Raw genomic sequence first — 11,644 nt, forward strand, 5'->3', positions numbered from 1 at the left:
GGAACACATCATGTATTCCCTCCAGTTCCGGTGGTAGCTTCAACTTGTAAGCATGATCTCCAATCCGCTCCAACATAATGAGTGGACCAATGAAACGAGGTCCTAACTTAGCCCGCTTCCCAAATCGAATGATATCCTTCCAAGGTGAGACTTTCAACATCACCTTTTCTCCCACCTCGAAGGTATTCAGTCGATGCTTCTTGTCTGAATACTTCTTTTGTCTTTCTCGAGCCACTTGCAAGCGATCTCTAGCTATTTTCATCTTATCCTCTATAATCTGAACGATCTCCAAGCTCTCGAATTGTTTCTCCCCGGGCTCAAGCCAGCAAGTAGGTGTACGACACCTTCTCTCATACAACATATCATAGGGTGTCATGTCAATGCTAGCATGGTAAGTGTTATTGTAGTCAAACTCCACCAAAGGTAAGTATTTATCCCAACAATCACCATACTCAATCACGCATGACCGCAACATATCTTCGAGCGTTTGGATGGTTCTCGCACTTTGTCCATCCGTCTGCGAATGATAGGCCGTGCTCAAATGAACTCTTGTGCCCAATTCCTCTTGGAGTTTATTCCAAAACCACAAAGCAAAGCGGTTGTCACGGTCAGAAATAATGGATAGTCAAGAAAAACAAGTAATATTATAAAATAATTTATTTCAGTCATATAGTTTTCAACTTAACTCAACCGATTGTTACATATAATTTAATTAACCGTTTATTATATGTGATTTTTAATTCAACCGATTAACTACTTTGGGGTTCCTTAGGGACAGTCTACCCAACAACTTAACTCCGTTCACTACTTGTGTGCTTAGTCAGTTTAGTGCTTTGAGTGGCTCATGACTTCCACCAGAATACACCAACCCCAAGACTTCCACTTTCGCTACTCCAACCTACAAAGTACAAGTACTTTACGGTGTCGTTCAGGATCTGTACAAACGGTGTCAATTGTACCAATACACCTTCTGATTCCCACGTGATGTTTGATTCGGCCACACCATAAAGTCAACACCACTCCAGTTCCCGTACACCGAGGTGCACACGAACCACGTGTCACACGACCATCTAGAAAGTTCGTGCAACTAACAACCGATAAGGCTTAAGCTCTTTCAACCTATTAGACTTGCAAGGTTCTACCCATGTCACCATTACACCCCGCAAAAGCATGCATACACCAAAATAATCATGTTACTCATACAGTTTAAATGAGCAATTATCATGTAATGAAGTTCATTAAGATGTCACCATACTTTAGCATATAACTACCAATTCATGAAACATCATATCTGCATCCAATTTACAACTATCACATAACATGAATATCACCATATCAACCGATACCAAGGCACAACCATACACAAGATGCAAACAATATATTTTCAACAATTATCACAAGCATATATAAGTCTAGCATGAATCCTAATTTAGGAAGCGGGGTAAGTTAGGACCTGGTTCATTGGTACACTCATTGTAGGTGAAAGGCCCTGAATCTTCTTCTATTGAAGCTCATCTTCACAGAGAAACAACAACAGCTGGTAATGGCACAAGGATCCCCGATTGCTCTACCTTTACAAAATTGCAATTACATCACCTATAGTGGAGACTAATACATAAACGGAAGAAGAAAACCACCTTTTATGGAGATTAAAGAAGGGAGTTGCAGAAGGGTACCCTTTGAAACACAATGCAAATGGAAATGCAATTGTTGATATTGAATTTTTTATTTGACATGCAAATGCAATCTTTGTTTATTTTCATTATTCTTGTTTAACTTCTCGTGTTTGCGGATAAAGTTGTTGTAACATATGGAGCAATCTTGGTGTTTCTTTTTTGTGCAAGAAAATGTTGGTTGCTATTATTGAGAATCCTTGGTAAAGTTGGTTGCTATTAAGTGGGTTCAGTTATTTTATAAAACAAAAATGTTGAATTCAACAAAAAAAAATAGTAAATAAGGATAAAATTGTCATTTTTACCGTTCAACACAACAATTCAGATGTTCCAACCAAACAAAATCTTAAAATTTAAATCTTAAAAATTCAAACACTCTTAGAAATTCAAACCTCTTAAAAATTCAGATATTAAAAATTCAGATTCTGTCAAAAAACCCCTTAACACAATTTTCGCTTTTTGACACTTAATTGAATAAAAAAAATGTATAAAAACTAAATTGATTATAAGGACTTTTATAACGACTTTTTATTTTTAAAACGAAATAGAATTTTTACTCGTTGCTCCTCAAGGTGCAAATAGTTAATTGTATTCAAATAGGATATCATTTGTTTGTGGAATTGGTAGAAACCTTGAAAGAAACATTATTATGATTCTATGCAAGCCTTTTTAGTAATAATAAAAAACACTAGTTTAAAGTTGTTCAAAAACGCAAGGGATCAAAGTCAACAGAGCACAAGAAAAGCTACATATTAATAATCCGATCAAATCCATTCAGATTTTTCTTTGATTACATAATCCTTTTCTACATTATATCATTTTCATGTAAAGATTTTCTTTTATTATTTTAATACAACAATGGCTTTCAAATGTTTTCTTAGAAGTTAAGAGTCGAGCAAACGTTAAGAAATTAGTAGAAAGTAGAAAGCTATAATACAATCAGAGACAAATATAGATAAAAACATAATAGCATCCAAAAAAAGATATTGGTACAAAAATCATGATCAAAACATGGATTCTTTAAAGCAGCAGCAAAACCACAAAATTTATGAGAGACGTATCTTATGAAATGTGTGATTCGAATGAAGAAAGCAGAAAATGTTAAGCACGTTTTGTGAAGAAATTTCTTGTTCTTTTCCTCAAACGTGTGAAAACAATCACAACACACGCAAGAACCCATGGAGGGAAGTTGAAGTTGAAGTTGATTCCTGCAAACTTCAACTTTTTAACCCATTCAGGCGTCTCCTTCATCACCAAAATTATCATTGCAGTTAATATTGCAACCCCTACTAGGATCCTGGTGATTGGCTTTATTAACGAGTCCTGAAATAAGTAAACCATAGTCATTATAATCTACACACGATGATAAATTGAGATTCAGTAACAATTAATTGATACATAGGACAATTAATCAGTTGGGAATTTGATGGATCTTGATACATAGGACAATTAACAAGTATCGGGTCAAAACCCCCTTCATGCCTCTAATTTACCTTCTTGTGATGCCCTAATTTTCTTCTAAATCAAACTAAAGTCTACAGGCAAACATCTATCCCTATCACCTGTTTTGAGGTCAAATTTGGCTTTTGTTGGAATATAGTACCAAAATTGGGTTTGATAACAACAGTATTTAGTCTCACAATTCCGAAATTAATTATACGTTTGGAAGAAGCATAAATTAGAAAATTCAGCAGCAAGATGTATTAGAACTTAGTGATACAGTGAGCATCGATAACTGAGGGTAAAACAGGGGGGAAAAGAAGTATCGAGTACCTTGGGCTCTCCGTCAATGAAAATTACGGATCCATCTTTGTACGGTAGCATAGATCGACCGTTTCTAGCGTTAAACCGGATCGGAACTCCCCTACCGGATTGTGTATTGTACGCATACACCGATTTAAACCCATATTTGTCTAATATGTCTCCAACTTCGAGCTGATCTTGATCCCATCCACCTAAACTCGATTTAAAGACATCGATCGGACCCTCTCCGCACCGGAAAAGATGTACCTCCACCTCAGGGACCTTAGTCCTTACCGATTTAGAACGCGGCTTTGACTCTGAACTATTTAACAGCGGACGTGATTCTTCTTCTGTGATGGTGGCGGTTGCGGTCTTCGGCGTGTCATCGGCATCTTCAATTTCCACCATTGTTGTGGTTGTGCCTTTGGCCGGCAAGCGAGGAGGACTAAAGAAGCAGTAATTGAGGAATGATTATGTACAGTAAAAAGAACCCCTAGGAAGTAGCCGCTTTCGTCACGTGAGGATCACACTCCACAAATCTTCAAAAATCTCCAAATCTCCAAAATGGGAGCACCCGTAACTAAGTTTGGCTAAGATTAAAAAAAAAATAGTTTTTTAATTTATTATCTATTTTAACTCGGTATAAATTAATTTTTTTTTAAATGGATAATTTTTAAAAAATAGTTTATACTACTTGTAACTTATCAAAACTTTTTATGAATTATAATTGTCTCAAAGCCTTTTTTGGTCATTTTGTTAAACAATAAAAAGTGTTTCTCAACTTCTAATGTTATAACACCGTATAAGTTAATTCAAACATTTTTTTCTAAAACTTTGTGTTGATATCACTATAGGCTAATAAGCTAATAAGTTAAGAATCACTTATCATTTCAAATAAGCTCTTCCAAACACCCCTAATTATGTATAGTACATAGGGTTTTCTTTGATATATTTTTTATTGGGTGTGCTAAGAAGAAACGTATAACTTGTAAGTTTCGAAGCAATGTCTAACTCGTAAGCTTCAAAGTAGTGTCTTGACTCGTAAGCTTTAGATCATTTGATATCATAACTAGAAGCATCTAATTTAGCCTTATAGCCTCTAATATGCCTCTTATTGGGTCTGGTAATAAGTTGGATATGGCTCAGTGAGTCCGACATTTACTCAATCAACAAGTATCAAACAACCCTTAAACATGGTTCTAACCAGTTAAATCTTAGTCGTCGAGTTACCAACCGTACCCGTCAATATAATATGTTATCGGTCATTCATAGCCGCTTTTCACTGAGGAACACATGGTTACGAAGTTTGGTACCCAGGCATTAATCTTGCAAAGAATATGGTATTCCATTCAAGAATGATGCATATCCAAATAAGAAACCATTTTATCAAATAATTGATTTGCGAAGGTATGCTCAAATGAAAATCCTTGGTGCAAAGAATCCATTAAGATATGCTCACCAAGGTAGTGAATTTAGAGAAGTTAAAGTTATGTATGGCTTCATGTGGAATTCTCTAATTTAAAGTAGAAGACTCAAAAATAAGTTTCAGACTATAGAGTAAGTGAAACATCCAAATTTTCAAAGGAAAATTTATCTTTTTAAAACATAATAAGAACTATCTCATGTTTCAAACCTAATAAAAGATAGTTAACATATAAGTTCAAATCCCAAAACCAGATATCAGAGTAATAAACACAAAATCATAAAATGTGGAATCTCCAATGGATACGATACAATCAAGTCGCGCCTTTCCCTTTATTGCTAGAAGTACCTAAAACATTTAAACTTAAAACTGTAAGCGGGTCTTGCCTAACAATATATATAAACGTGTAAACAAGCCTCGCCCAACAAACATATAAGCGGGTCTTGCCTAACAATATATATAAACGGGCCTCACCTAACAAAATATAAACTTTCATGCAAGAGTCACAAAGAAAACGAGTATACAATGACACCTAGTGTCCTAGAGTATAGTGAGAAGACTCACCCAAATACAATAAGTAGAATTTTAACAGCACTGCTGATGTGAGCTAGATGAACTTCTCCCTCTCCGAACACCTATACCCCATACCAATAACTCTACTTAGATTATTTCATGATAATATGTATATTGTACTTTATTTATACTTTTGCTTCCATAATCCTTCTTGTACTATTATGTTGTACACACACCTTTTATTCATATTTTCTCCATATTTTATTTATCATTTGTGCAAATATTAGGGTATGTATGATTCCAAACATATTCTTAGGTTTACACACACTAAACACACATATAACCCTAAATTGTGGGCTTACTTCTTGTTTTAAACACACACACCCAACCAAACTTGTAATACATGATATGATTTATGTATTAACAACAAAACCTAGTTCAAAATTAGATTTAATCGACCAAAGTCATTCAAAAAGTGTAGCTTTTCGTCTTCTATGGGACAAAACTCAAGTAAAATTTGTTTTTCTTGGTTCGGGACTTCAACACCAGACTAAAGAGGTTAAGGATGCTAAGAACTAGTCCCAACAACCTTCAATAAGGTCTAGAACAAATCCATAAGCTTAGAAAAAGAATCAAAATCATACATTAACAAAAATCCTGAAATATGAGTTCACATGGAGATTTTAATATATTTCAAGGTGATATTATTTATTCTAGTTGTCAAAACTTGATCTCAGATGTTAAAGGTACTACAATGCAACTTTAACAATATCTAATAAGGTCCAAAACTCAACAAACTCGACATAAACATTTTAGAATAGGGGAATCCCACAACTTTGTGCTTTTCGACGATTTTGGGGCTCCCAGAGGCAACTCGGCCTCCACATCGATGGGGAAAGGAGGAGAGACAAGCTTTGAGTTAGGGAATGTCAATTCATACATGTGGTGGTCAGAGAGTCGGGGTAGCAAGATTAGAAGTCTCTTTAAAAAATAAATAAATAAAACCTAACCGATAGCTTCTTCTTTCTACATTGTTTCTCTCGATTATATGGCTCAAATGAGAGCGGAAACTGCATCATAACAGCCAAGGGTCGAGTACAAAAGAGTTAGGGATCAAATGTCGTTAAAAAAATCGGGTTTTTGCTGGTCTAAATTGAGGAAGAAGATGTGATCTACATCTAGGCCGCTGGGAGGAAAAAGACAACAACAAGAATCCGATTAAATATTTATGATCCAAGTAATTGGTATAATATTGACAATAAATTATAGGAATTTTAGTTGAACATGACCAACTAGAGATTTAAATATTGTGTTCCGTAACGATTGTTTATCTAGACATATTTTTATGGTGCTTATAGAGTTATACTAGAAATCTAAGTAATGGTGAAACAACCGAGATTGTAAATGGTTAATTTATTCTAAACAAGTAAATAAAGTTTATTGTTTTTGTTGTAAATTGTTTAAACCTATTAATAATAATAAATCAAATTTCTTTGGCAAATAATAGATTTAATAATTGGAAACACCATTATGAAAAACTTGATGAATATAAAAATGGTGCTCAACATATTTTATGTGTGCGATCTTGGGAATGACCTAAGAATAAGATTGGGTAAGAATGAAACTATGATAAGGACACACAACAAAAATATATAATAGAAAAAAAAACATAAGAGTAAGTTTGGGTAAGAATGAAACTATTGATAAGAGCATACAACAAAAAAATATAATAGAAATAAAAACAATGGAGACAAGTTTGAACAAGAATAAGTGTTGTCGTGAATTATTTATCCAAATACAAATTGGCTTTTTGGATGTCTAACGAGAAACTTAATTAAGACAATAATATAGGGATGAGCAAACGGACAGAACCGGACCGACCCGGACCCGATCCGGGAACCGGCTTCGGCCAAAATCAAGAACCGAACCGGCCCGGCGGTTCTACTGGTTCTAGCTTTACCGGTTCCAGTTCCAGGTCCGGTTTTTACCAGGTTTTCGATTTTGGAGCCAGTTTTCGAGAAATAGCAACGTATTTTTGGATGAGTTTTTTTCTTTTTCCCTAACATAAGTTGGATTGTGTTTTAACGTTGTTTGGAATATGCTTTGAAATTGATTATTATAAGGTCGAAAGTGAAAAGTTAGATTATCTATAATTTACGTCAAAATTGAAGACGTAGCCGTATTTTCATGCATGTCCTCGTTTGTTTTTAAACTTTTTGTTTGGAGGTCACGTTTTGGAAAATTATCGAAAACTAAAATGTAGAATTGTTATTTATTAATTAGAATATTGATAATTTTAACTGTTAAATATCTTTACCGAAATATAGAATAGATAGACATTGGTTTAAAATTGGAAACTAAAATTACATATAATTTATAGTTATACAAATGTTAATATATGCCTACAACAACAATAACAATAGAACCTGAAAATCTCATTATAATATAATAGAAATAGAAGAAACATAGTCGAAGTCTCGAAGATCAGTTTTTTGTTTACGTCCAATTCCAAAAAAAGGCATGGGTTTTTTTAAAGATTATCCGGTCCGGTTTCCGGTTTGGGCCGGTTCCAACGACCGGTTCGGGTCCCGGTTCTAAAAATTGACGAAATTATAGTATCGGTCCCGGCCCGACCGGTTCCATCGGGTTCCGGTTCCGGTTCCGGGACCGGTTCCCCGGTCCATATGTTCATCCCTACAATAATGGTATTTTTTTTAGGTGTATTTTTGCTAAATCAAAAAGTAAAGCATAAAGGTTAATTAGTGTCATAGAAAGTTATGAATTTCTACTTGGAATAGTCATTTGGTATGACATTTTATTTGTTATTAATATGGAAAGTAAAAAGTGTCAAATCAAATCTATGTGTATTGATGTCATCATTAATCAATTAAAAACAAGATGCATTGAGTTTTATATTCATGTGGGGCATGAGGTTGGGAGTTTGATTCCTTTATACTACCTCTGGTGGTACCACATGTGGGGAATTTTTCTTTGGAAATCCCTATGAGAGCTGAGTTTGCCCTATAAATGAGCTTGAACGCGGGGTGCTCGCTGAAATATTGCAAGTAGACTTCTAATTAAAATGTTTGTCGTTTCTAAAAAAATCAATTAAAAAATATAATGTGTTTTTTGAGAAATATAGAAATGAAAGATTTGCCCTTAGTTTAGATAATGAAACCATAACAATTGATATGGATGTCGAACCTACAATTTCAAGAAGACGTCAAATTACTAGAAAGAGACAATTAGATGAAAATAATAATACACAAGAATTACAGTTATCTAAAGAATCATTTAGAATTGAATATTTTATGGTTGTTGTTGATGTGACAATTGTTTCATTAAAGAGTATCTTTGAGCAATTAACGGTTTTTGAAAATATTTTTGGATTTATATGAGTCATAAAAGTTAAAGTCATTGGATGACATTGAACTTAAAAAAATTGTACTCATTTCACAAAACAGTTTTCTCATAATAACTTGTGTGATGTAGATTCAAACTATTTGGTTTCTGCACTTAAAATATTGCAAATGACTTTGCCAAACGTTTTTATGTCCACTGTTGAAATTCTAGAGTTTGTTAAAATTAAAGATTATTATCCAAATTTTTTCATTGCATATCGAATATTATTAACTATGACTGTTACTATAGCATCAACGGGAAGAAATTTTTCAAATTAAAGTTATTGAAAAGTTATTTGAGATCTTCTATGTCAGAAGAAAGATTGAATGATTTGGCTATGTTATGCATAAAAAAAGACATGTCGGGCAAAATTGACCTTGATACTATTTATGATAACTTTGCTTCTTAAAAAAGCTCGTAAATGTAAGTTTTTGTGATTTTTCTTTGTTATGTGTATGTAACAGGGTTCAAAGCATGTTATAACCTTTTTATTTTGTTGCATTGTATTAATAATTTAAGGTTGTTTGACTTATGTGGTTTGTCCCGAAGCTTTTTTCCTTTCTATATGTATGAAGTCCCCAACTTGCAATTGTATTTTTTTTTTCTGATTAATAAAATTTTGAGAGGTGCTAGACTCATTTACCAAAAAAATATATTATATCTAAATATCTATCGTGCAAGACCCTATTTTTTATTTTGTTTCGAACCTCAAATCTTTTTGGGACAGCCCTGAGGTCTACTCGTACAACTATTCTTAGATTTTAGAGATAGTTTGAACATTCGAGATCCTCATGTTCCAACTACGAAGGTGTTAGATTTATACACTTATATGCTGTTTATATATTTTTGTATAGCATAAGGGCACTTCTGTAAGATGTAACTCTGAATATTTCTATCATTAATCATTATGCAACAAAAGTGGAAAATTTTCAAATATTTTAAAATCATAAACCAAACTTACAATTTTTTATAAAAGGGAGAATTTTGTATACGCCATTCCTAAACAGCTAAATATCGTATTTGCCCGATCTAAATTCTAAATATCGTATTTGCCCTTGTTAACGTTTTTTAATATCATAAATACCCAAATCTATTTTTTTCATTATTTTTATTGATTTATAATCTTTTTACAATTTTAAAATCATTAAAGCTAAAAAAACATTTGAAATAGACAATTTTGCCCTTGTTCCTAAATTCCAAAATTCATACCCACATGAAAAGAAGGAAATCGCAGATTCACGTCCTGCTTCATCAATCGGCTTCCCTTGCATCTTTGTCGATCAACAATCACGCACACAATCCTTCCGATCGCATCTTCCTTCGGTCTTGCAGCGTCCTTCCAATCGCAACACACAACGTCCTTCTTCCCCCTGTTGTCGTACACTCTCATCGTCACATCAGGTAATGTCGATTGTTCAATTGCTCCGATTGCAGCTTTCCATTTCTTCAATTTCGTTTTTAGGGTTCCTAGTTTCAATTGTTCAAATTCTTTTAACAATCAGCTTAGTTATGTTGTATTTGATAGCTTAGTTGTTTTGATTTGAGCTACGATCAAGTTTAATTTTGCCTTTCCAGTGAGCTTCGAACGTTTATTTTTCCCTATGATATTCAACCGAGCTTTGACCCCAATCAAGCCAATCCAGTATGAAGTTCTTCGCAAGTAATTGTTTTGTTAATTGGATTTTGGTATTACATAAGCTTACCATGTATTTTGTTGATTATTAAATCTTTAAAAGTATGTTTTATTTCGATTTTGGTATTAGATCAGCTTACAAATTAGCCTCACATGTCACATGGAATGTTTAACTTTGACTATAAGGTACATTATTCATCTTGTAATTTATGTTCTTGAATTACATTGTACCTTTAAATTCATTTTAGTGTCCTATTTGTTTTGATGAAAAAAAATCTAATTTGTTATGGTCAGTTGTTTTTCTTAATGCAAGGTAGTGATTACATGACACAGTTCCAACTAGGAAATGGTGGCCTCCTTGGAGCTAGTTATATCCAGGTAAAAGATCCCTCATCCTTTAAATTTTAGATATTAATTTATATTGCTTTTTTTAGTTTTTTATATCAGCAATTTCTTATGGGTAATATTATGCTTGAAGAGTGTGATCCTTCATTGTCATTAGGTGGGGAAGTATTATGGGTTAGGTCAACATCACAAATCTGGTCTTGGCTATGCTGCAAGAAACACTACTGAAGTTGTTGAAAACTAGTAATGCCTTGTTAGCAGCCAGTCAACTAGTTAACAATTTCATCAAAGAAGATGACATCATATGTATTTTGTTTTACATAGTAATTTTGTCATCCTTAATTATTAAGTTTTACATGTTTCTTTGTTGCTGCTGTTGTAGGTTTGACATCCAAAACATAAACTATTTGACCGGTTACTAAAGTTGAAGTTGGGTTACAAGCCACAAAAAAACATACCTAATACCCTCAAATTCACTACACCAACAAATTGATTTTGGGGGAGTCTTTGCATTACCTTTTTCCTGGTAATGAAGGGTTTCCTGTATATTGTATCAAAGAGCATTCACTCAATAATTTGATCCATTACTCATCAAATGAAGAGATATAAAAGAAGGGCTAAATTCAAGAAATAGCATTGTACTTTGAGAAGTTCATAAGATATAGCATTGAACTTTCTTAATTTTGTAATAGTTAATTACATTAGCTATATTTTTTTATCTCAGTACTTTTTAATTGTAATATATACAATTTTTATCCATAAATAATAGAGAAAATGACAAAAAATAGTCATTTACACTAATTGCATTACAAAAATAGCCAAAAAAAATCGAAATTACAAAAATGGGCTTCTCATCTGCGAAAGTACAAGTACCTAAAGCACAACTGTGATTTAGGTACTTGTACTTTCGCA

At 33.4% G+C, this 11,644-nt stretch overlaps 1 protein-coding gene across 1 annotated transcript; it reads right to left on the minus strand.

Annotated features, from left to right (window-relative positions):
* Nucleotides 1–2,674: 2,674 nt before the first annotated feature.
* Nucleotides 2,675–3,932, minus strand: LOC145075000 (WD repeat protein). The gene is made up of 2 exons (XM_079021304.1): nucleotides 3,447–3,932; nucleotides 2,675–2,996 (listed from the first exon to the last, which is right to left on the minus strand). The coding sequence occupies exons 1-2, from the start codon at nucleotides 3,822–3,824 to the stop codon at nucleotides 2,775–2,777; spliced, it is 600 nt and encodes a 199-aa protein (XP_078877430.1). The 5' UTR covers nucleotides 3,825–3,932; the 3' UTR covers nucleotides 2,675–2,774.
* Between the last annotated feature and the right edge of the window lie 7,712 nt (nucleotides 3,933–11,644).

Source organism: Lactuca serriola, chromosome 9 (genome assembly GCF_051521515.1).
Source record: "Lactuca serriola cultivar US96UC23 chromosome 9, Lser_US96UC23_V15, whole genome shotgun sequence".
Lineage (NCBI taxonomy): Eukaryota > Viridiplantae > Streptophyta > Magnoliopsida > Asterales > Asteraceae > Lactuca > Lactuca serriola.

Bases quoted from the DNA above. Each gene is read 5' to 3' on its own strand.
- LOC145075000 (XM_079021304.1), bottom strand. From the start codon at position 3,824: ATGGTGGAAATTGAAGATGCCGATGACACGCCGAAGACCGCAACCGCC. The intron at 2,997-3,446 runs GTACTCGATACT...TACTTATTTCAG, and splicing joins TCATTGACGGAGAGCCCAAG to GACTCGTTAATAAAGCCAAT.